The sequence below is a fragment of the Sarcophilus harrisii genome, chromosome 3 (assembly GCF_902635505.1).
Source record: "Sarcophilus harrisii chromosome 3, mSarHar1.11, whole genome shotgun sequence".
NCBI lineage: Eukaryota > Metazoa > Chordata > Mammalia > Dasyuromorphia > Dasyuridae > Sarcophilus > Sarcophilus harrisii.
Window position 1 is genome coordinate 404,126,681 of NC_045428.1, and position 26,185 is coordinate 404,152,865.

Consider the following 26,185-nt stretch of genomic DNA (forward strand, 5'->3'; position numbering starts at 1 on the left):
CTGCTCTTAGATATACCTATGTGATACTGTATCTATAGACAATCCTTCCCTTAAAACTTCTTTAATGGGAAGAATATGATGACAAAAGTTAGATTTGCTGACCTGGGGAGTCTGTAGGGGATGGAAAACCTCAGAGAGGTAACTGAGGATATGGATCTGAAGCTTACCATCTTACCTTTCCCTGGCTGAAGTTTCCTTTTTTTTTAAATGAAGGAATTTGATTAGATGGCTTCTGAAGTCCCTTCCAGCTCTTTGTCTATGATCCTATCAAGCTGAATTTTTTGTTGGGGGTATGAAGGCATTCTGGGTACCTAGATAGTGGTTTCTACTTGATCTCAGTCTGGTGGATGGTAGTGGTATTTGCTCTACCTTCTAAATGCTAAATTCAAATGTGTACAGTGTTTCTCTTATACTAAACTATTTCAGGATTGAGAGAAGTAGTATTAGAAGTAAAGTATATATTCAAATTGTGAATTGTGGTAGTAGAAAATCCTTATCTTTATAAGTCCTGGAGCCCTTCCTCCATAGCACCTTGGGAGTCAGGTGGATCTTTTTGTTCCACTCCCTCTTATGATTTTTAAATAAATTAAAATTTCAAAAGGTAAATGTTTTTTCTTCTCCTCCCTTTTACCCTCAATGGAAAAACCTCTAGACAATGAGAGTAGAGCAGTACCTTCTCTCTCTTGATCCCAATATCAGGAAAGCTGGAAGGTAGATGCTGGGGTCCAACTTCATTCTGCAAGAGCAGACACAACTATTATTTAGCTCCTTTGACAAAAGAAAAGTCTATTATGAGAAAGAAAGGGAATACACATTTATAGAATGACTACTATATGCCAGGCACTGTGCTAATTTTATCCTTACAAATTTTATCTTAGAACCTGGTTCTTCATTAACAAACACAAACATGGCCACTCCAACATATTGCTTTGATCTCCTTTCACTTCAGAACTCAGAATTTTCCCAACAGAATTAATCACTTTTAGCTTCAAGGCATGTTCTCCTATGAAGAGGCAAAAGAATGGTTTTCAACAGCTTATTGGCCATAAATCCATCCATTTAACACAGACCTTTTTGGTGTCTATTGTAAACCCCAAATAAATTTTGCCTCAGTGCATCTTTTGTAAGCCCAAATTGATCTTGACAGTATATAAAAATCATTTATACTTTGTTAGAGAACTGATGGATTTATAGCTCACCTTTTCCCCCTTCATGCCAATCCCTGGCTGTCCATGAGGTCCTTTTAACCCATCAAAGCTGGAGGCTCTGTGCATGACCAAGTCACATTTATTTAACAATAGTAACCCGCAGCTCCGTGTTTGGTTCAGCAGAGTCACTAAAGCTTCTGGACCACAAATGATGCATATTAAAAGAAGAAATGATGGCAAATGACATGAATGATTTTCTCTTGATTCCAAATTTTCTAGCTCAAGCCAATGAGCAAGAGATAATTTCTTCTTGGCTTGATAGCCTGCTCATGTTTATACTCATGCTATATGCAACTTAATGTTGCATATAGCCCAACTTTCCATCCTCTAAAGGGGAAAATGTTTGTGGGAAAGTCCTGGTTTTCCAAAGAAAACAGTTATCTCTTTTTTATATGAACATACACAAAAATGTCTTAGATGTGTTTTTTTTTTTGTTTTTAAGAAATTCACTTCATTTGGAAGAAAAGAATTCAACAGAACATTTACAGGGATCCAGATGTCACACTCTTGATAGGGGCATACAATGGATGTAAGGAGTGAATTTTGGCCTAAACTAGTTTCATTCATTCTTTCATTGATACAACTACATGCCTATTGTTGTAAAGATGCAAGATAGTGTGATAGAAAAAGCACTTGATTACAAGTTGGATGATTTATGCTGGCCTTAAAAGGGAGCCTTTAATTGGAAGTTTGGTCTTTTCTCTTTTTCTGAGGGCAGATAAGAGTGTGGTAGAGATATAAAAGTTACATTTGCTCTCATTTATGTAGTTTCAGAAGAGAATTTCTAGACCTTAAATTCCTGGTCCCACACTGATCAACTTCCTTCAAATGCATTTTGAACTGAATTGATCTAGAAGGGTATAATGCATAGAAGGCAAAAGTGGAATTTCTCAACTTGGAGGACTTTGATCATTGATATCAAATGCTGCATTAAAGGTTGATGACTAATGGAAAAGAATCATTGAATTTATTGACCAGGAAGCTATTTTTAATTTTTGAAAGTATAGTTTTAGTAGAGTGGTAGGGACCCCAAACAGATTACAGGGGTTTAGTTAAGCATATAAGTGTTTTGTGAGGAAGTGGAAAGATGAGCAGAGATCACTTATTTATGAAGTTCAGCTGAGAAAAGAGATGAAGAAATAAGATGGTAATTAAAGGAGACAACAGGATTTCTGTGCAAGGAAGTAAAAGTTATACTTTGAAAAAATCTCACTAGTTTAAACTACTGTAAAACACAGTGTTCAGATCCAGTTCCAAGTGTTAAAGGATTATTAGTTTCAGGGAGAACTAACATTAGGGTATGAATACAGGGCAAAGAAAAAAAAACAGGTACAAAATCTAGAGATGGTTTATTTCCTAGGTTTTCTAGCTGAGGGAATAATTCTCCTCTAATACAGGGCATCTTGGAATATAGTGGTTGTGGTGCCAAGTGTGGTTGCTTTATTTAAGGTTTTTAAATTAAGTTGCTCTAGTTGGTCCAGGTTGTAAGTTTGACCTCTCTCAGATCGTCCTTGATCTGAAATGATCCAGAATATTGGTAATTTTGTGTAACAAAGATCCTGCTAATATTACTTCAAGCAGTCCATGATGTTGGCCGAGTCAGTTATACAATACTTTTTGAATTTTTTTTTTATCCTCATCTAAAAATAGCCTGTAGGTTTTTGGAAAGAGTCAAGTGATTAAAGATATGCCAGTGCTTAACCAATGAAGACATACTTCATTAAGTAGTGAATCTGCTCTTCTACTGTGAATCAAGAAACTGCCATCCATTAATTCTCTGATTCAAACTTTAATGGACCAAAACAGCCTTGTCATTGAATCATGGGCGACCACAAATATGGGCATCATTCAATTCTGTATGAAAATAGAGAACTATTTTAGAACCTAGTGATCTGTCAGGTGTAGTTCTTAAGGCCACTATTGTAAGTCAGGTACAATCTAGCTAGGACTTCCTTCCTGAACTCAGTGAAATTCATAAATTGAGTCTGATGTCTTATAGTGAAAACAAATGTTTGTATTATACAACAGGAATATATTTGCAACTCTTAAGTAGTTTTTAGGTCTTAATATAGTAAATCAGCTGGTATTTCAGCTGTAGATGTTTGTTCATGTTTTCATCAGCATAAGCCTTTTTAATAAATTAGATTTAAACATAAAGTGAATCATAAATTACAGAGATATGGCCAATGTTAGAGTGAAATGTTTGAATATTTTACTACATTGCTTTTATTTCCAACCTAGCTCAGCCTCTTGGGAATTTTGCCTTATATAGGTTTTAGCCATGCATCAAAAGTTCTTTGTTTACTTTTTTCAAAAGTGTATTTAGTGTCTTGCAACCATAGAGAAAAATTTTAAGGCTCATAACAGAGGAAGACATTCACCCAGTAATATGACTTTGCCAAGCACAATTTTGTTTGTGCCTAATGAGCACTGCCACAGTATTGGCACAGCTGGCAAAGCACATAATTTTGCAGAAAAAGTAATAGAAAATGAGATGTTTGTATTTGCATATAACATCTGCATTATGGCTCTATTATATGCATCTTGTTATGTATCTGTATAATAGAAGAAAAGAAAATCTGAATGGCAAGGCTTTTATTTCCCTTGAATAGAAATGAGCTCTGTGTCTATGATGCTATATCCTATTGTTCTTAAAAATGTCAAATATATATAAATAATCCAAGCTTTCTTATCACTCAAATGATAGAAACGTTAATTAACAATCAAATTAGCTCTTTTCTTTTTTTAAATAACTGATTACCTTTATTTGAGGGAGTTCTTTTTCTTGAGGACCTCTTTCTCCTTGAATAATTTGATGTCCCTGAGATCCCTGCAAAATAACCAAACATCGTGCAATTGCAAATGTAAAACATCTTGTCAAAAATTTTTAGAAAACATTTAATTTGATGATATTTCTTTGTATATATATGTACATATATCTTCTTATGTCTTATTAAAATAGAATTACAAATCATGGATTATGTGAATCATATATAACTATATGAATTATAAAAATTGGATAAGGCATTGAGAAAACTGGGCTTTAGTCTTGGCTCTCTTTCTAACTAGTAGTCCACTATGATATCCACCAGATCTTTTTCTGCTTTATTGGTGTAGGGAGTCATTTGGAAAAATCTGAGGCTAAAATGATAGGAAAGGATCACAGGGATGAATTTTTTCCCCTGGGGGTAATGGTAGTGGGAAACATTTTTTTTCAATATGAAGTCAGGAACAGGAAATATTTGAAAAGCATCTCTGACTTTAATAGTCAATGTATCAAGACAATCTGATATAGTCTGCATTAAATCTGGTAATATTTTTTAATGGTACTTAAAATATGTGTAATGTCCGAGCTAGCTTTCTAGAAGTCTTCTGACGGGCCTTGGTCTCAGCAGGATAGACATCACTAGGATGATCAGGAATAGAATCTAAAGTCTTTATTGTCTCCTTCACAGTTTGTCTCCTTCACAGTTTGTTCACTCTGACTCACTGTGTCCCCAGTTCTCTCAGCCATTAAATACCCTATTACAATTACATCATTACAGTATACTGAATATATGCCAACTAGAGTGATTATATCATTTTATCAAACTGGAGTGATTATATCATTATATCATACTAGATATATGCAAACTAGAGAACCATTATCTCATCTATTCCACCGAGTTAACACCTTGTTATAAGTGTCCTTGTTTTAAATATACTTCTCCAAAGTTTCGGTTCTCTACAAATATGTAGTTAGATTCATTTATTTATACATTCAGATATGTTTTCTTTAAAAGTTATCATTGAAAACATGGTTTAAAAGATCATTTGGTTCATAGTTTTGCTACAGACAAGACTGGATAGAGAGAGGTGAATCAGTTTCTTGGGAAGATTGTCTAATTCATTTTTATAGGTTTTCAGTAAAAATCTACACAAAACTTTTAAAATAGATAAACAAGAATCATCTTGTTGAGAATTAATTATTCAAAAAGAAAAAAGACAAAGGAGATGAAGTTTAAGGAGGGAAACCACATAGAATGGAGATTTTTCATGCAAACCTATTATTTTGATGGTGTGGGCTATTCATAGCATAGAAAGTCACAACACAGAACAACTTTTCTATAACTTAGAGTTTTAGAGAGTTGCTTGTACTTTGAGGGTAAGTCACTCACATGTATTTCCACACATGTATTTATATGTGTGAGTGAACACAAATTTATTTATTAAATGCCTACTATGTGCTGGGTACTGTGCAAGTAGGGGATACACAGGAGATTAAAAAAAAAGCAAAAAGGTCAACTGTTCTATCAAGAATTTCACTTTCGGAGGTGAAAACAACAATGTACAAACAAAATACAGACAAGATAGATTGTAGATGATCAAGAAAAGGAAGATTTTAGTTTTAAGGACAATGGCTACATGAAGAAGGTAGGAATTTTAGCTGGTACCTAAGGAAGTCAGGAAAATCCAGGAGGTGGAGATGAGGAGGAAGAAAATTCCAGACACAGGAGACAACCAGTGAAAATGATGGTGGGCTAGGAGATGGATTGTTTTGTTTGAAGAATGACAATGAAGCCAATGTCACTGAATTGAGGAGTGGGTATGGTTGGTTGATATAAGAGAATTGGAAATTTAGGAGGGTACCAGCTTATAGAGGGCTTGAGTAATATCAAGAGATATTTTCTTCTTTTCGTTTGGCTTTCCATCCCTTTTTCTCTTCTTCAGGATATATAAGTAGATATTAACTAATGTAAATTAGAATAGCTGCTAGAATTATTTAAATTACTTGTCATTTGGATTAATTTCAACCGTATAATTTTTCCAGAAAGGTGAAATTTTACTTCCTTTTTTTTTCAAAATGGGCTTTGAATATATTTTTCTTTATGCAATATTCCTGGATTTCTCTAGGTCAGAAGCTCTTAATTTGGGGTCTATGGATAGATTTCAAGGGGTTAGGCAATTTGAAGGAGACAAAATTACCTCATTATTTTATTTACTAATCTTCATAGATGTAGATTTATTTACCTTTATAAATTTTATAGATAAAAATTAGCATTTCATTCATTTTAAAAAAAATATTTCAATAAGGGGTACAAGACACAAAAATTGTTAAGAACCTCTGCTTTAGATAAAAATGATTCTAAATCCTCCTGATTCTTCATGCCCTCTGTTTGATTTCTTCTATACCATAATTACACTCTAATTTATGGAACAGTTACTTGTATATATCTTGTCTTCTTAATATAAACAAATAAGAAATATAAATCATAATAAATAAAATAATAATAAAGAAGACTGATACATACCCAGTCACCTTTTATCCCTGGAATGCCACAGTCACCTCTTTTGCCCTTTGGAAGAGATCATAAATATTATATACTTTTTAAAAATATAGTGCAACATTTACAATTTTTAATTCAGAGCAGAAGTTACTCCTAGGAGAAGACTCCTAAAGTCAGAAGGACTTTAGATACATATTAGCTATGTGACCCTCGACAACTCACTTAACCCCAGCTATCTCCAAAATTAAAAAAAAAAAAAACACTTCTTGGGGCAGCTAGTTGGTGCAGTGGATAGAGCACCAGCCCTGAAGTCAGGAGGACCTGAGTTCAAATATGGCCTCACACTTAACACTTCCTAACTGTGTGACACTGGGCAAGTCACTTAACCCCACTTGCCTCAGAACAACAACAACAAAAAAACCCCAAACAACTTACTTATTAATATTTTTCTAATCACTACCAGTGACAACTGATAAACAACTGCCAACAAAAAGGAGCACAGGAACCCTGAGAATGACATCACTGACTCTCACTGCTGGTCCTACTTCCAGGCTGCTTCATTCATTCATTTTTCATTTTATTAATGATGTTATTAGTTACATATATCCCATAGAATATTCTGAATTTTCATTTTTATTTTATAGATAAGATTTGGTAGTAGGGATGTCAAGAAATATGCCCAGCTTTACATTAGAGATGTAAGTAGGTAAGGGGTAAAAAGAGTCTGATCCCAAAAGATGACATAAAAAATTTGATAGAATATATAAAACTTCACTAATTCAGATTAATTAGGAGAAGGGCAGTCAAATGATGAAAAAATTTGAAAGATGAGATGCATAAAAATAAGTGCAGTTTTATTCAAATTCTTATAATGCCAGTGCCATTCATTCATTTATTATTTACTCATTTGTGACTTTGGCGTTAGGTTATTTGTTTAAGACTTTCCTTATTGGCGGAGGATTATTTCTTAACTATGTTTGTGTAAAGGGCAGAGTTGGTGAGACCTTGGGAGAGGAAAGATCTTTTGGCTTTTGGTGAGAAACAGAGAGAGAGAGAGGCAGAGACAGAGACACAGAGAGAGACAAAGAGACAGAAAGAGAGAGAGAGAGAGAGAGAGAGAGAGAGAGAGAGAGAGAGAGAGAAGGAGGGAGGGAGAGGAGATAGAGAGAAGAGAGGAAGAGGGAGATGGAAAGAGGAAGAGAGGGAGAGGGAGAGCTTTCCTCAACTTAACATACTAGAGAATTTAGGGAATTTTCCCTTCTTTTCTTAGCAGGGAAAGTTTTCTTAGTCTTAGTAATTGTTCTAATCACTGGCACATGTTAGCTCTTTCTGTACGCTTGATGTGTACTACACATAAAGACTTATGGTGGCTGGGAGGCTGCCAGAGTGCAGGTCCTGCTCTCCCAGCAGGGGGTTTCAGAGACCTCAGCCTTAAAGTGACATATGGTACAAACCTTCCTACTAGAGCAACTAGCCATTTGGAACAAATCTCACTCCTGTAAGACCTAGTGACTGCTCCGAGATAGCTTTGCAATCTTAGGAGATGTAAACCCTTGATTTTAGCAGGGACGTGAATCTGGTACCTTCAATATATTACTAGTGAAAAATAACATAACTGAGATATGAGAGACAGAGAGACACATACACACACATACAGAAAGAGAGGAGAGAAAGAATTAGTTCACAATCTCATTTAAGGTGAAATTCCCAAAGGCTCTATTTTTTAAGGCATCTGATTCTTGACATGTCAGTTTCTTCCTAAAGTCTTTATTTTCCTTCAGGTATTTCAATACAGTTAAATTTTCATGTTTCTTTTCTTGAAACCAGAACACTAGACTTTTTCTTCACTGAAGCTCTTGCCAACTCAACTCCTCATGCAGGCTTGAAACATGGAGCAAATCAATTTATCTACTAGTATGTGAAGGATGTCATGGAACATTATGCAAATATTAACATTTCTCTTAAGCCCTTAATAACAGAAATTAATGAGATAGGCAAGGAAGAAATTATATTTCACTTTTATGGATAGGGAAGAAGATCATAGTTGATCAAATGGATACTTTTGATTATAGAAAATAAAAAATTTTGGAATAAGATTAATGTACTTAAGATTGGAAAGGGTGTATGTTACTGGGAAAAAAATCTTTGTAGTAAATTCTTCTGATAAACATTTCATATCCAAGATATATATGGAACTAGGGTAAACAAGACTAGGAGCCAAACCCCAAAGGATATGAATAGGCAGTTCTCAAAGGAAGAAATTCAAGTTAACAATGCCTATATGAAAAAATATTCCAAATTATTAATTATTAGAAAAATACTAATTAAAACAATGATGATAATCCACTTTAAATCTATCAGACTGGCAAAGATTTCAGAAGAAGAAATTGGTAGATATTGGACATGTTAAGAAAAAATCAGCACACTGATGCACAAATAGTGGAGTTGTAATTTGGTCCAGCCAATCCAGAAAGTGATTTGGAACTATTCCTGCAAAGTCACTAACCTGTCTACACACTTTTACCCAATTATAACATTTCTAAGTCTATACTTTAACGAGGTCAAAGACAAAGAAAAAAATGGAATATGTGCAAAAGGATTCTTAGAAACTTTCATAGGAACTAAAAATTGGAAAACTAAAGAGGTTTTAAACCTAGTGAGAGAATGTTATATGAATGTAATGGAATATTATTGTGCCATAAGAAATAATGAAATGGAAAACTTTAGGAGAAACTTGGAAAACTCCTGTGAACTGATATGGAACAAAGTGAACAAAACTAGGAGAACAATTTATATAATGACAACAGTTCTATAAAGAAAAACAGCTTCAAAAGGCTTTAGAACTCTTTTGCTATGCTACGAGTCCAGAAGACTGAAGAAGGATGTTATGTACTTCTTGCAAGAAAGAAATGGACCTAAAATTCAGAATGAGACTCTTCTTTTTGTATATAGCTAATGTGGGAATTTGTTTTATTGAACTATATTTATTTGTAAGTATTATTGTTAATTTTTAATAGTTCACTTGGGGTAGAGAAATGGAGAAAAGTAATAAATTTGTGGAATAAATACATAAAATGGAAAAAGGAATTTCACTTTTAAAAGCCTCATACCTCATCAATAATGCACTTAAAAGAATGATTTCCATCCATATATGATTCTAATGAAGATTTTGTATATATGGAAAAGTAGTAATTGGTACTGCCCCAATCAGCACTTTTCCAGTAATAGTGATTTTTTGGAGGTTTTTGTTATTCTCTCTTTTCTATATTGAAAAATCAGTCCCTTAATGGCCTCAAAACTGTATTACCTCCAGCATGGACTTCTTTCCTGCTTTAGATCTTATTTTCTTATTTATTTTCTTTAGTGTCCTTTCTGTTTCCTCAAGAAACATAACAAGGATTGTAATTTCAGAGTTCAAGTGCAATGTTCCTGTTATTGATGGAGAAAAATAGTTTGTTAAAGCAATCTTGACAAATATTTTCCATTTTTGTCTGCTTGCAATACAATTTTGAGGTTAGTCAGAGACTGATTTTTAAGATGCTTAAAAGGGAGAGGATGCCAACAATTAGGAAAAAAATCTTAGATCTAATTGGTACCTAAAAATGGGAAGTGAGAAAATATCCATAACTACTACATATTCCCACCTTCCTCTCTTTACAAAATCTTTGCAAGAATCATCTGCTCTTGTCTTGAGAATATTCTCAAAGAGTTGAAAGTTTGAAAAGTCAGTAGCCAGGCTTGCATAATTAGTATGCTATAGAAAACCGTAACTTCACAGACATGCAATTGATTGAAGTCTAGAGAATATAATATCCAGTTTGTCTGATTGTTGACTATAAAAAAGCATTTGATTCAGTAAAACAAAATACTGCCTTAAGGGATCACAGGATTATGGAACTAGAATCAGAAGGGGACCATTTAGTCATACACCTTAATTTCATAGAAGTTAAATACCTTGGCTAAGGTCACACAAGTAGCAATCATCAGAGCTAAGATTTGACTCCAGATGCATAAGGGTATCTCCCATGCATGTGTCAAAATTATGTAAGTTTTTGAGAAATGTAACAACAATGAATACTCCAATCAATTACTCTCAGATTATTAATCTCAAATGAGGCACAAAATAGAGCAAGTATTGCATATACCAAAGGTGTTTGCTACTATCAGTAGTTATGTTCAGTGTAATGTCCAAACGGAAGGATTTCCCTACAAATGGTAAGGCTCTTTAGATGTTTCCATTAGCAGATAACATTTGGGTGATTATATCAACCACTAATCAATATTCACTAAAAAGAGTTTGACCTAATTATCCGCAATGAAAAAAACAAGTGGACTAATGAAGAATGTCTATTTTCTATTCTATGATTTACAGTTGGATAAATAGTTCATAGTGCTCTTCCATTGGTATACTGAACTTGCACAGGTACTATGAATAGTCAATGAATGAAAAGGAATGGAAAAACAAACCTTGGGAATTTGTTCTTTCTTATTAGTCATAAAATATGTCTCCCTTAAACTAAGATCCACCACTTTAACATTAATGTAATTACTATAATACTTGTGGTTTGGAGTTATGAGATGTTACAGTACCTAAAATTTTATAATTTTAGATCATGCAAAGTGTAACGAAGAGGTGAATGAATATGTTGGATATGATATATGAATATGTTGGTACTTAGGATTTGAACTGAGGTCTTCCTGACCCTAAATCTAGTACTCTATCTATTCCATACTGCTTCATCAAGGTACTTGCAAGCCCTGAAAATTGTACCAGGTGAACATTGTACCACCAAGTCACCCAAGTTCTCTTCTTCCCAATCAATTCTAGGTCTGGATTATTATTCATCTGCAGTGCCTATGATGTATCATATTTATTGTAATGTAAATGACTCTAGAATGCTTGCTTGTATCTGAAAAGTTATTCTCTTAAGTGTTTTAATATTGCCTCAGAAATAAATTACATCATAGAAGTAAACTTCAAAAGAATGCCTTATTTCTAATGCTCACAAAAACCAAATTAGTGAAGTTTTTTGTATCAAGTATAGTTAACCTAAAATTTGGCCAGTCTGTATAGTACAGAAGTGAAAAGGAGGTTTGAACCTGATGAATTCTTATTAATGTAGGCAATTAATACAGAAACTCAGGCCAAAAATTTCACTTGTGAAACAAGTATTCATCTTGACTGAATGATTAGCCTGGATAATTGTTCTTTGTTCCCTTTCCTTTGTGTAGTGTTACATCCCAGTAATAGTACCTATTAATTACTACTAATGACCCTCTAAGTGGAACTGGCTTAATTAGATTTATTTATAATACGAAAGCAGAAGGAGAAACATAAAAAATTAAAATTACTTACATTAGGGCAGGGAAAGTCTCTTTCCCCTTTCTCACATAATAAGCATGCAGAAGTTTGAAGGCACTGAAAAAATACCCACTATCAATTAGAACATTTAAAATGGAAGTGGTAAGGAGAAAAAAAAGGACAATAATAACATAGAATCTGTAAACAAGAGAGAAGCTTTTTAAAAAAGTTAGCCAGAACTTAAGAGGAATTAACCAAGGAAAAATCAATTATTATATTTTGACTTCAGGCATTATAAGGAAAAAAGAAATTTAATTTGTATCAGCACCATTTAACAAAAGAATGAATTGAGAAATGTCTCACTCAGAAAGCTGTTAAATGTGTAAACTGGCTGGTTCAAAAGAGAAATATTTTCTGGTATTATGCTAATTTGACAATATGTTTACTTAACTATTTATATTGAAAGCAAGTATTTTCAAGTTTAGATGAGTAAATAAGTTTTGTTATAGCTTTGTAAAGTTATAGAAATATTTTTAAAAAGATTTCTTTTTGTGGATAGAGCACCAGCCCTGAAGTCAGGAGGAGCTGAGTTCAAATGTGCTCTCAGACATTTAACACTTCCTAGCTGTGTGTCCCTGGGCAAGTCACTTAACCCCAATTGCCTCAGCAAAACAAACAAACAAACAAACAAAACCAAAAACAAAACAACAACAAAAGATTTCTTTTTGACCTGGACCTCTAATTTAATCAGGATAGGGAACTTCTGGTGTGAAAACTCCCTTAGCACCTGCCTCAAACATTTAGTCTTAAGTGTGTTGCCTGAGGAGGGAAAAAGTTAGAACAAAAGGATTTGCAACTGTCAATGCTGAAAAATTACCCATGCATATATCTTGTAAATAAAAAGCTATAATAATAATAAAAAAATAAAGGCTAAAAAAAAGAGAGATAGTAATGTGCATTGGAATTCACAAACACTCCATTTTCCAAGTATAAATAAATGAGGTTTAGAAGGGAACTGTAACTTTAGAACTCATCTGTCTTCCCATTTTACAGATGAGATGACTGAAGCTTTAAATATAAGTGACTCATAGAAGATTATGATTAGTATATAGATAGAAACAAAACTATAATTCAGTTTTCCTGACTTTTTCACTTACAGATTAAATAATAAATGGCCTTTTCCACTACACCATAAAGAAAACCAAAATGTAGATAAATTGCGATAATAGTAATAGCTAAACATTTATATAATTGTTTTAAGATTTTCACAGCATTATATATGTTACATATACATTGTATGTGTATAGATACATATACATGCATACATATATAATTTCTTAAGTAATGAAATATGAATACACAATAACTATTTACCAAGTTTATATAAATAACACCTACCTTTTCCTCTGTCAGTTCTTTCTGTGAATGTAAAAAAATGAAATAAATTTTAAAAAATGGGCTATTATCCACTTAAAGAGAAAAATGCATTTGTTTAAGTAGATATTATAAAACTAGAAATGTGATGTCTGCCTTCTGCTAAAATAATAAGTGATATTGTTCTTACTTGGCAAGTAGTAGGGTAAAATTAACATAGTTTTTAGCTAGGAAAAGCTCATCAGCTTTGTATCTCATGAATGTATGGTATCATACAGGCGTCTGCAGGGCGAGATGTCAGATGAATGGAAACCTTTTAAGAAATAAGCAGATAGGACTCCTATCTGCTACACAGAGGCATTGCAGACTGGACAAAGTTCTCCTAAGAGAAAGTCCACGAAGCAAATTTCTTCTGGTGTAGTAAATTAATATGGAAACAATGGCCTGAAGCCTTTGTCAACAAAACATCAATTAAAAAATTGATTTATTTAGCAAAATCTATACACCTTTGCTAAGAAACCACAAGGTGACTTTTATTGGTACAGAGTTTATAATCTTTTTTTAAATGCCATTGGCCTTTTTGGCAATCTGGGGAAGTTTACTGACTACTCAGAATAAGGTTTTAAAATACATAATATAAAACAGGATTACTAAAAAGTAATACATAAGGAATCAAAATACATTTAAAAAAAACCCCAAATTGGTGGACTCCATAAACCTGTGTTGGACGATTTTCTTTTTTTTCTTCTTCTTCTTCTTTTTTTTTTTTTTTTTTTAGTTGATAAATATACTGGGAACCTAGATTTGAAAAAAAGAATAAGATTGGTACATACTGTTTTTTTAAGAACCTTCTCCACAATATCTTTCTCCTGTAGACTAAAGACAGTTTGTGAGACAGGGACTGTGGCAAGGCAAGGCAGTATGGCAGCATTGACCGTCTCTTCAGCTATACTGGACAGTCCCACGATAATGAAGACAATGCCCTGGTTTTTAGCCTTCTTAGCAGCTGCAGAAATGTCTCTGTTTCTTGCATGTTTTGCCCCATCTATAAAGAACACTGCAACCTTGGCACTGCCAGGATTGCTTTCTGTCTTATAGAGCCACGTTAAGTTAGTTATGGCATAAGGCACATAGGCTCCTGGACCAGTGGGTGTGATGGATGCAACATGGCTCTGGAAGTCTTCAGGACCCTCCCAACTGTGGAAAGTCTGATTCATGAGTACAGTACTGCTATATTGCAGTAAGGACATTTTCCATTGGAGGGTACGACCAGAAGTGAGTTGTAGACTTTTCATCTTATTCACTGTTTCCAATACAAATTTCTTTTGTTGCTCATGATAATAATTGCTCACATCTTCAGAACTATCCAGCAAAAAGGCCATTTCTAGGATACAATCTTTATCTGTGGAATAATTGTTAAAAATAATTGTTCAGTTATGCCACAAAATGCTTGATTATTTTTTAAAAGTTCAAAAGTGGATTCCAAAGGGTTACTTCAAATCTTGTCAAATGAATCAAATATAAGATACTATGTTTAATGTAGGACAGCTAGGTAGCAGGAGATCGAGTGCCAGACCTAATGTGAGAAGATTCATTTTTCTAAATCCAAATCCGGCCTTAGACACTAATTGTGTGGCCATGTCACTTAACCCTGCTTGCCTCAATTTCTTTATCTGTAAAATGACTTGGAGAAAGAAATGGCAAACCACCTCAATATCTTTGCTAAGAAAAGCCCAGGTGGGTTCATTCACAAAGTGTCAAACATGTCTGGAATGGCTGAACAACATATTTCACATGTCTGATCACAAATATACATTTCTATTTGCATTAAGACACAGAAAATCTTTCTGCTTCTGGAAAATTGCTTTTATACAGGGGAGAATTCCCTCCCATGAGTTGAGTTTTCAATTGTAATTGAAATTCTAACAAATATTTTTGCAACTGTAACAAACATTTTTATAACTATAATATTTTCATTAGAGTAATTCATACTTTTGTTCCCATGAAAATCTGTAATTTTTCAATTTTGTCTCTTTGTGCCCCCATTTGCTTTCTAGGCAGAGACACTGAAATGGTTTGCCATCTGTTCCAGCTCATTTTTATAGATGATGAATTGAGGTAAATGAGGGTAAGTGACTTGCTGAGACAGCTAGTAAGTATCTGAGATCAGATTTGAACTTAGGAAGATGAATTTCCCTGACTCCAGGCACTTTATCCACTGTGCCTCCTATCTGTCCCTGAAAACATCTCTTCAAATGTTGAATATGGAATTTATCACATGGGTGTGAGGTAGTTGCTCGTGAAAATAGTTACTTAAAATGAATCTAATGCATTCATTTTAATTTATTACTTTATTAATTAGGTGCAAAACTTATTTCTTTCTATGCTGTCCAAATATTTAAAGTGCTAGTACCCTTCAAATTTGGCACCCTGGAGATCATGTCCCAGCCACCTTCCCCTCGCTATGACTTTGATTGTAACTACACTTTGCCTACATCTGTCCATCCCTATTCTTTTCTACGTTGGAGGCTCATTTCTAATTTGAGGAAACTCTGGACAAAATAGCTGCACACAGAATTGCTTGTTGAAATGCATAAGGAGGTACTGAGAAGGATATGTGGAATAGAGAATGTAGATTTGATTTTATAGAGACCAAAGGCTTTGAACATAATAGAATTGACATACAGTAATTCTCATAAGTAAGATAGTTCCAACAAATGGGCCCTTGAAACTTTTATTTAAATGATTTGGTGAAGTTGAAAGAAACAAGCACAAGTAATTTGCTCTACAGTTTAGAACAAGAACATAAAGAAGATGACTCACCTTTGTTACTGAAACCAGGGAGTTTTTCAACATTATTTGATAAAACTTGTTTAGCCTTTGGTCTCCTAGCTCCATTTCTTTTCCCTCCACAGACACTCTGGGCCAGAACTACCTGGCATTCCAACAACCAGAGAAAGCACCAAGACTTCACGAGCATCATCAATCCTAAAGATTCCAAAAGACAATAGTTAAAAAGTACTCTATATTTACAGTACATATCACAGAACTGCGAGATTAATAAAAAACAACTTTTGTCTGCTTTCAGCTCTTAATGCTATTTGACAAATGATTTTTTCTTTCAATAGTATTTAATTTTTCCAGATACATATAAAGATAGTTTTCAACATTCATTTTTGTAAGGCTTCATGTCCCCAATTTTTCTCCCTCCTTCCCTTATCATCTCCATCCCAAGACTGCAAGCAATCTGATATAAGTTAAATATGTGCACTCCTTTTAAATATATTTCATTATCTGTCATATTATCTGTCTTATACTAAATGCAATCGCCAGGGAGGTTATTGTATGGGGAAAGCAAGGCATTTTGGAGAAGCATTCACTTGACTAGTAGATATGGTATGCTATCTATCTGGTAGTTTCTATCCTATTTTAACAATTTTTTTTTCTAAATGGACAGTAAATTGTGCTGCATGTGGAGTGCAAGTCCCATTAGCACTCTGTAAATTTCAGTGCTCTTGGGAAAACCCCCAGATATTCCACTATAGATTTAGCTCTGATTGTAACTATATCTTCTTTAACCATTTTAGAAAAATCTTCAGACTGACAGCATTTAGATTATCTTTCTGAGAAATTTAACAAGAGAATGACCTAAATGATATCAATATTTACAGGGAGAATGATGATTAAGATGCCCATCCTTTGATACAGATCTCAACAATGCATGTGTACTTGATGTGTGATGTTTAAAGAGTCCGAGAGATATAATTTCTGGGTAATTAATCACTTTATTAATAATGCTAGTATTTTGTTAATAAAAGGGTCAGTGACACTTTTGAATGCCAAAGACCAATCATGGAGATGGGTTCACAGTTTATATGCCCTTGGAAGAGTGGGTGTTCCTGAAGCTGGCAATCAACTCTATTTTGTTAATAATCAGAGAATGAATTAGAATTAGAGAATGAATATTGAAAGAAGAGGTGGATCTATTCTGATAAGGGACTGGGAAATGTAACTTGGATTATGTCACTTCCAAATTGCCCAGCCATGGCCAATCTAATACCTATGTAGAGCACAAAGGACTTCCCCAACTTAGATTAAGTTCCTTGTAAGGTTGAGTAGGGTTTGAATGAGCAATGTCCCTCAGAGACTGAACAACAGGATTCTGAAAAAAAACTTCTAGACCTAATTCAAGAATTGATTATTAATGTGGGTTGTATGATCATTCCTCTCAATGAAATAATATAGAAGTCTTGAGGGGAAAGTTTCTTTTATATCTTTGATAATATCACATACTTAAGTCTAGCCTAATATCATTGATGTGATGTTAGATGACATGATTAAAACAATATGCTAATTGTCATGCTTTCATTATGTTTGCTTCTCTTGTGTTTTTCTATGAAGTGAGAACTAATTTTTTCAAAGGTAATTCTAAATCATATTTTATATAACATTTTTGCTTGATTATTTGTTCTGCGCTGAATATCTATGCTGTTATCACTAGATCTTAGAATAATTTTCCAATCAACAAATTTGTAAGCTTCAAACAAAATTTAATTGTTTGAAAAAAAAAAAGAATGATCTAAAATCAGAGGCCAGCCTTCCTTTAGTAAAGCAAGGCTAAGCATAAAAGTTATTCAGATAATTTAGCTAATTTACATAAATAAATATTTGTTAAATATCTACATACCTGACATTCTGACAGGTGCTGAGCATACAAAAACATAAACCAGATAATTCTTGCTGTCAAGGAACTTATATTCTTTCTACTGGTTGCTTTTCTACTTATTCCTAGATAATTCCAATAAAAGCACATTTATTTTTCTGGAGTTATCTAAATAATTGCCTCAGTCTCAGATTCATTTTCTTTCTTTTTTCATTTTTTTGGACTTATTTGAAAAATTTTAATGATATTTTATACAAAAAGAGCATTTTCAACCAATCAGAAAACATTTTGCTAGAAAACTATGTGTTAGATACTGAGCATTGTGGATAGGGACACAAATACAAAAGTGAGACAACAGTAATACAAAAGCAAAATATTAGTTGATTACATCACAAAATTTTGCTGAAAAAGATCTTCAAAAATCTTTAATTTGGATAATACAGGTTATAAGCAGAGATGTCTGTGACTGTAAAAGAAATTAATAAAATATTTATTTTAACTATTGAAAATGAAATATTGGTAAATATAGCAGATAAATGATCTATGGAAAATATGTAGGGTAAAAGGGAATAAAATGAATTAGAATGAAAAGACAGAGAAGGGACATAATTGTCAGAAATGATGGGAGTGGCCATAATGGTGAGATCATGGATGCATCAAAGTTGTTACTATATCAGAAGAATTATGAACATAATTAATGTTAGATGAAATATAACAGATTGTGAATAATAATTCTATTCCTGCAGATTCAACTAACCCAAGATACTTATAGTGGTTTAGAAAATAATTTATTTCTATATGAAAGCCTAACCCCTAGGTCTACTTCTTTTTTCCACAGGAACAAAAAAAGAGGGTCCAGAACAATTGTGTCTTTATTCTACATTCTGTTAATGCTATATAGGTTTGAGTCTCTGATTCCCTTTCCATGAGCCATGGTGATTACTGATAACAATTAGAGTGTTGTTACTACATTTATGCTATTAAGATTCACAGATTATCCAGAACTCAAATCAGATTGATTTTCATAGAGGAGTAGTCTGGCTTAGAGGAGAAAGGAACAAAATCCATACAGGATTGCACATTTTATAAAAGATTTTGAGTGATCTCTTTACTAATATTTGCAGAATTATCATTCTTGGCTTTTTATCTCCCTGAAGCTCAATTTAGTCCTTGGTTCATCTTCATCATCTGCAATTGGTTTCTTAATCATTGCCTTGCACCTGTGCTTCTTAGTTTCATAGTCCACCCCAAGATCCCTATCCTTTGGCCAGCTTCTGCTGAAAATTGGTTTCTTCGGACTAAAAGAAGAGAATAATGTCTTATCGACTGATGTTCCTTTCTATTAGTACTGATAATTGAGTTCATATAAGAATTTAATTAAGACTTTCATTGTGACTCAAATAAAAAATTGATCTCCCCAGTGGAGTCACAGTTAAAATGCTAAATGGACTGAGAATTGAATTGTTAATCTGGACAACCTAAAGCTAGGAACTCCTTCCCCTTTCCAGAAGTAGCCAAATAATTGTTTTGAAACTTTCAAAATTTATTTTTATTTTAAATTAAAAATTTTAATAAATAAAAATCTGCCCTTTCTTTTTTCCATTATCATTCCCTCTCCCTCCCATTGAGAAAAAAGAAAAAAAAATCCTATTACAAACATGCACAGTCAGGCAAAACAAACTGAGTCTATCACATCTCTATCAATAGGTAGGTAGCATGTGTCATTATGAGTTCTCTGGATTCATATTTGGTCATTGTAATGAATCAGAATCCTTAAGTCTTTCAAAGTTATTTGTCTTTATATTATTGTGGCTATTATATAAATTGTTTTCCCATTCTTCATCAGTTTATATAATTTTTTCCCTAGCATCTTCATCATTCTCACAGCATAATAACATTCTATCCCATTTAAATACCATAATTTATTGAATGTTTTCCCAATCCTCAGTTTCCAACTATTTGTCATCACAAAAAATAATTTCTGTACATATTTTTGTATATATTTGTCCCTTTTCTCTATTTTTGATCTCTTTGTGGTATAGACCTAGTTGTGGTATTGTTGAGTTTAAGGATAAACTCAGTTTAACAGCTTATTGAACATGGTTCCAAACTGCTTTCCAAAAGAGTTGAAGTGGTACACAGCTCCAACAAAAGTGAATTAAATATGTTTGCTTTCCCACAGTGATCTAGCATTTTTTTTTTTTTTTTTTTTTTTTTGCAAAATTGTAAAACAGGTGTGAGGTAGAACCATAGAGTTGTCTTAATTTGAATTTTTCTATTAGTGATTTACAGCATTTTTTTCATGTGGCAATTGAGAGTTTGGCTTTATTCCTTTGAAGATCACTTGTTCATAACCTACGACTATTAATCAAAGGGGAATAGCTTTTATTATTATAAATTTAAATCAGTTCCCTATATATCCTAGAAATGAAAATTTTTATTAGAGAAACTTCTACAAAGACTTCCTTCCTCATTTATCTGCTTCTTTTCTAATTTTCACTGAATTAGTTTTATTTGTGCAAAAACTCTTTAATTTTATATAATCAAAACTGTCCATTGTTTGATCTTCTTTATCTTTTATTTGATTATGAACTCTTCCTCTATTCATAGATTCAACAGATAACTTCTTTGCTCTTCTAATATGTTCATGATGTCACCCCATATGTCTGTCAAATACCCACTTGGAACTTATCTTTTGTGAAATGTTAATCTATACCCATTTCTGCCAGATTGCTTTTATGTTTTCCTCACAATTTTTGTTAAATTGTGAATTCTTAGTCTATTGGCTGGTATGTTGGGATTTAAACATGAGTTACTGTGCTCATTTGTTTCTGCATATTGCACATTTAATCTGTTCAACTGATCAACTTCTTAATCGGTAGCAAATTGTTTTGATGATTAAAGTTTTGTAGTATATTTGAGATCTAGTAGCCAGATAATTAAAAGAAAGTTATATATTTTTGCTTTTACTTTAGTTATTCAAATAATTGCTTCAATTTTCCATGTTCCATTGTGTGTGGAGAAAAAGCTTTAGTCTTGACAAGATAGTCTTATCCATTTGACTACTGAAGATGCCTTCCCTTTAGGATTATAATTTTAGAATTGGAAAGAGTCTTAGAAAATATAAAAGTTTTGTTCCTTCCTTTTGTGGATGAAGAAACTGAGATTCAGAGCTTTTCATAAATAACTCAAAGATCTGGAAGTCATTCTATTAACAGATAAAAAGTGGCCTTTAACTTCATAGATAAATCTTAGAAGGTTTCCTGAAGCTCAGAGATGTGTTTTGCACAAAGTCTAGTTGTCTTCTTGACTCCAAGAAGCATGCTATGGCTATTCCACTGAGGTCTCTTACCCTAAGTTACACAAGTGGTAAGTAGAAAAACCAAGATTTGAACCTAGGCATATTAACTTTTAATACAGGTGTTTTCCCCCTGTCAGCTTATTTGCCTTGATCATGCAGCTTCCAAGATTTTCCCTAGCACCATTAATTTGGTCCTGATACTTTGTTTTTGTCTACCATCTGCCTACTGTATTGGGTGAAAGATGAAATAGAGAGAGGAAAGGTTTGATCTTCTGTGCATATTGATTTACTCAGCAATGCATGCGAATTGCCCAACAAACTGGAACCAGACCCTCTCAATTTAGGAATGGACCTTGAATGTATGGAAGATAGATTTTTATATATTAAAAACAATTAGTCAAATAAGGTCAATTAATTAAAAGAAAACAATACAACATTAGATAATTTGATTTCTAATTGGAGGAAAGATTAAAGCTTTTCCAAGTTAGGAGGGAGAGAGTGAAAAGGTACAATTCCCTCCAATGGGAAAAGAAGATGCCCCACTACTCAGTGTTTATAAACAATCAAAGCAACATGGAAACAGAGACACACACATACACACACACAGACAGAGACAGAGACAGAGAGAGATAGACAGAGAGGCAGAGATAGAAACAGAGAGAGACAGAGACAGACTCAGAGACAGATAGAGACAGAAAGAGAGGGAGAGAGACAGAGACAGAGACACAGAGAGACAGACTGAGGGCGTAATAAGTTACTGGATTGTAGTTAAAGATTTTTTTCAGCAATTCTGAAGAATTGTGCACTCTTGATTTGACGCTTTTAAGAAGAAGGATCACATACAGCTCAGTGAACACTCATAGTAAGAGGTAGATATTGAACAGATGACAACAGCTTCCCAAAGAGCTGCATTTCTATATGATGCAAACCAGAGAAGACTTCTAGAAGACAGTGATATTTCTGCACAAGACTATCATGATAAAAGAAAAGGTACCAGAGTATCTTTCTCTCTCAAATCATCTTCTCTTTTTTGTACCTAGATGAACTTTACGTTCTTACTGATTTCTTTTTTTGTTTAAAATTTTCTTTACTTTTTATAATAGCTTTTTATTTTCAAAATACATGCAAAGATAGCTCTTAACATTCAGCCTTGCAAAACTTTGCGTTCCAAACTTTTCTCTTTTCCTTCTTCCCACCTCTTCCCCTAGATAGCAAGTAATCCAATATAGTTTAAACATGTGCAATTCTTCTAAACATTTTCCCACATTTATCATGCTCCTGCTACTTTCTAAATGATCATTTCAAGTCATTCACAAACAATCCTGAAATTCCTTATTGAACTCACTCTAAGAAATACACAAATCCAAGAGGATGAAGTAGAAAGTGGAGATATACATCAATAAACATTTCATAATTTTCAAACAATTTTGCTAAGTGCCAAAGATGCAAAAATGAAAGTGAAAGCCCCTGCCCTCAAAAACTTGCTCTATAAGACAGTAGTACAATACAAAGAGAGGTCATTTTTAATATATTATATATAATATATATATATATATATTCCACATAAAATGTTATTTATTTTAGTATTTAAAAAAAACTTATGTTTGTGATTCATAAGGAGGGTCCTATTTTTGGAAATGAGCAACTAATGAAATTATCTTGAATGCATAAACTTTAAAAAAACAGTGACCTTATATGATTGACAGGTAATGCAGTGGATAAAGTACTAGGTTTGAAATCAGGAAGACTCATTTTCATGTCTTGGGTCTTGTCACAATTCAAATATTTTTGAGCCTATGTCTTTATAATTACAAATCAGACAAATAAATAGCCAAATATAATTAAATAAATATTATGGAGATAAAGAGCATAGTACAGAAAAGACACATATACGTCTAAAATCCAAATTAGTAATCATTCTTCTCTCCATTGCACAGGGTTGGTGAGACAAGTAGTAGTTACTGTCATTTGTACTCTCTTGGTATTATAGGGAAATATTATCAACCTAGAATTGTACTTAGGTTTCTGGGTTACTGTCACTTAATAACTTATGAAACCTTAAATTATTTTCCCTTTCTAGGAGTCATTTTCCCAAATTGGGGGTATTGACCTAAATGATCCCTTTCATCTCTAAATCTTATGCTTCTCTGATGTCCCTCCTTTTAGATTCTACTTCTTCCCTCTCAAAGCCTCAGGGTTCAGGTTACTGAAGCTTCAACTCTTGTAAACTATGTGGAGTTCTGAATTGGGGACAAGAGACCTGGGTTCAAATCCTCACTTTGTTACTTACTGTTGGATTGATGTTGGACACCACAAGTAACTTCACTGGGTTCATTTCCTCAACTGTGAAATGAGGAAACTAGGCTGAGTGATCTCCAAAGTGTCTTCAAATTGTGTTATTCTGAACTTGTTGGTAGATAGGAACAGAATGGCAAAAAGATAACAAAGGGGTAGCTCTCCACCTATGATTAGGAAGACCTGAATTCAAATTAGGCCTCAGAGACACTAGCTGTATCACCCTGAGGAAATTGCTTAACCTTTCTAGTTCTCAGTTTTCTCATCTTTAAAATGAAAGGGTTGGATTAGAGAGACTCTTAGGCTACTCCCAGTTCTAAATCTATGATTCTAAGATTAGGGAAGTAGTTTGGGAGGAATTTCTTCCTCACCTGGTTCAATTTGTAGTATTCTCAAACCCAGAGTCTTCTTTTTCATCCTCCACTGGCACTACAGATAAAGAGCTTTGCCATCCCATTTTGTCTGTCTAGTCCCAATACATTTTCCACCCATCTCTTCCCTTCTACTCTCTCGCCCTGGGCAGGGCCACCTTCAGCAGAGGGAACAGTTGTCTTCAGTTCTGGGCCAGTTCTCTGCTCAGCTCTGGGTGAGAGAACCTTCAAAGTAGCCTGACACACACAGAGGGTTGGGTTAGAAAGCAAGTTTTAGCGGTCCCGTTCTCTGGCCCATATAGTAGAGAACTAAAAAACCAAGCCCGCCCCGGTTTCCAAGCCAGCGCTTCCCCTACAAATCCTCTTCTTGTAGCGCTCTTACCGAGGCTGGGAATCTATCTGCGAGGCGTCTGTCTGTGATCAGCGGAATGCAATGCCCTTCTCAGATGATGCAGAGAACTCCGAGCTTTTAAAGCCCCTGGAGCCACGGAGGCGGGTCCGGGAGGGGCAACTAGGGTGGGAGTCTCACATCGGTGTAGTTGGATGGGACCTCGGAAGAGGGAGGATAATCAAGTATCATAGTGATTGAGACACTGAAATTGTAGATTGTAGAAATTGAGATTGTAGAAACTTTCTTAGGTGCTTTTGTAAAAGGTCCAGACAGAAGGAGAGGAAAGGGATGGAAAATTACTTTAAAATTCCTGAACTGAACGAAAAACAAATAAAACTTAAGGCAGTTCCATATACTTATGTAACAAGACGGGAATTATGTATATGCTATAAATGTTATAATTAGAGAGGACTGTACATGAAACCTCAGATTTCTATAACACAACTTGTTTTTTCTTCAGATATACAGTAAATAAACAAATGATTCAATGACTTAAGAGATGGTGTGCTTATCACATTTGTATGTGACACAAAACTGGGAGGGATAGATAGTATAAAAAGAAAGAAGCAATATACAAAAAGGTCTTTACAAACTTAATTGATGGATTGTATAGAGTAAAATTAAATTTAATAGAGATAAATATCATTGTACTCGAATTCAAAAATTACAATAAAATAAATGAGGAATAACTGACTAGAAATCAAGGAAATCATAATTTATTTATTTGTTAAAGCTTTTTATTTTCAAAACATATGTATAGATAATTTTCCAACATTAACCCTTGCAAAAACTTGTGTCCCATTTTCCTCCCTCTCCCCTACTCCCTCTCCTAGATGACAAGTAATCTAATAACTGTTAAATCCAATATATGCATATATATTTATAAAAATATCTTGCTGCACAACAAAAAAGATCAGAAAGAAAAAAAATGAGAAAGAAAATAAATGCAAGCAAACAACAAAAAGAGTGAAAATGCTGTGTTGTGATCCACACTCAGTTCCCACTGTCCTCTCTCTGGGTGTAGATGGCTCTCTTCATCACAAGATCATTGATACTGGCCTGAATCATCTCATTGTTAAAAGAGGCACATCCATTAAAATTGATTATTGTATAATATTGTTGCTGTGTACAAGGATCTCCTGGTTCTTCTCTGGTTCTTCTCTTGTATTTGCCTCAGTTTCCTAATCTGTAAAATGGTGATTAAAAATGGCAACTACCTCCCATGGCTATTTTAAGGATCAAATGACATACTATTTATAAAGTACTTTGCAAAGTATCTTGAACATAGTAAGCATGATGTAAGATAGCTATTGTTATTATTAGGACAGATTAACCAATTAAAGGGATAGTTAATGAACATATAGGAAAGAGAACATTAATAATAGAAAAGGGGCAGCTAGGTAGCACAGTGGATAGAGCATTGGGCTTGGATTCAGGAAGACTAATCTTCATGAGTTCAAATCCAGCCTCAGACACTTAGCTATGTGATCCTGGGTAAGTCACTTAATCCTGTTTGCCTCAATTTCCTCATTTGTAAAATGAACTAGAGAAAGAAAGGGTAAATCATTCCACTATCTTTGCCAAGAAGATTCCAAAGGGATCATGAAGAGTTCAACTTGACTAAAAATGACTGAACAATAATAACACACCATGAAGAGCCATTGTGGCTTCATCATAATAACCAACATTTATAGCATTTTTAAGTTTGCAGAGTACTTTAAGTATATTACCTCAACAACCCTGTAAGTAGGTTTAGGTAGTTTTCTTTTCCTTTTTATAGCTAAAGAAACAACTTCAGAGAAGTTAAATGACTTATCCATGGTTAAATAATTAGGAAGTATAAGATGTGGGATTTGAATCTGACTCTTCTTAACTCTAAGTCTTGGTTCTTTAGTCATAAAGTCAACTGTTTCTCAAGAATAGAGCACATCATACTAGACTGTTTTCTTTTTGATAGAATTATTAAGCTCAGGAACATGTTGTGGATGTAGTTTACTAAGATTTTAAAATAGC

The 26,185-nt window shown here is 33.8% G+C and overlaps 1 protein-coding gene across 3 annotated transcripts in view; it reads right to left on the reverse strand.

Annotated features, from left to right (window-relative positions):
- Positions 1–24,230, reverse strand: part of LOC100925948 (collagen alpha-1(XXVIII) chain) — a 53,350-nt gene extending 29,120 nt beyond the window's left edge. For all 3 annotated transcript variants that reach the window (XM_031960507.1, XM_031960508.1, XM_031960506.1), the window contains exons 1-8: positions 24,164–24,230; positions 15,975–16,139; positions 13,985–14,553; positions 13,176–13,196; positions 11,832–11,894; positions 6,500–6,544; positions 3,970–4,038; positions 674–736 (exon numbers count right to left, since the gene is read on the reverse strand). In XM_031960507.1, the coding sequence (XP_031816367.1) occupies positions 674–736; positions 3,970–4,038; positions 6,500–6,544; positions 11,832–11,894; positions 13,176–13,196; positions 13,985–14,553; positions 15,975–16,134 (990 nt within the window). In that variant the 5' untranslated portion in view covers positions 16,135–16,139; positions 24,164–24,230. The remainder of the gene's footprint in view (positions 1–673; positions 737–3,969; positions 4,039–6,499; positions 6,545–11,831; positions 11,895–13,175; positions 13,197–13,984; positions 14,554–15,974; positions 16,140–24,163) is intronic.
- Positions 24,231–26,185: the final 1,955 nt, after the last annotated feature.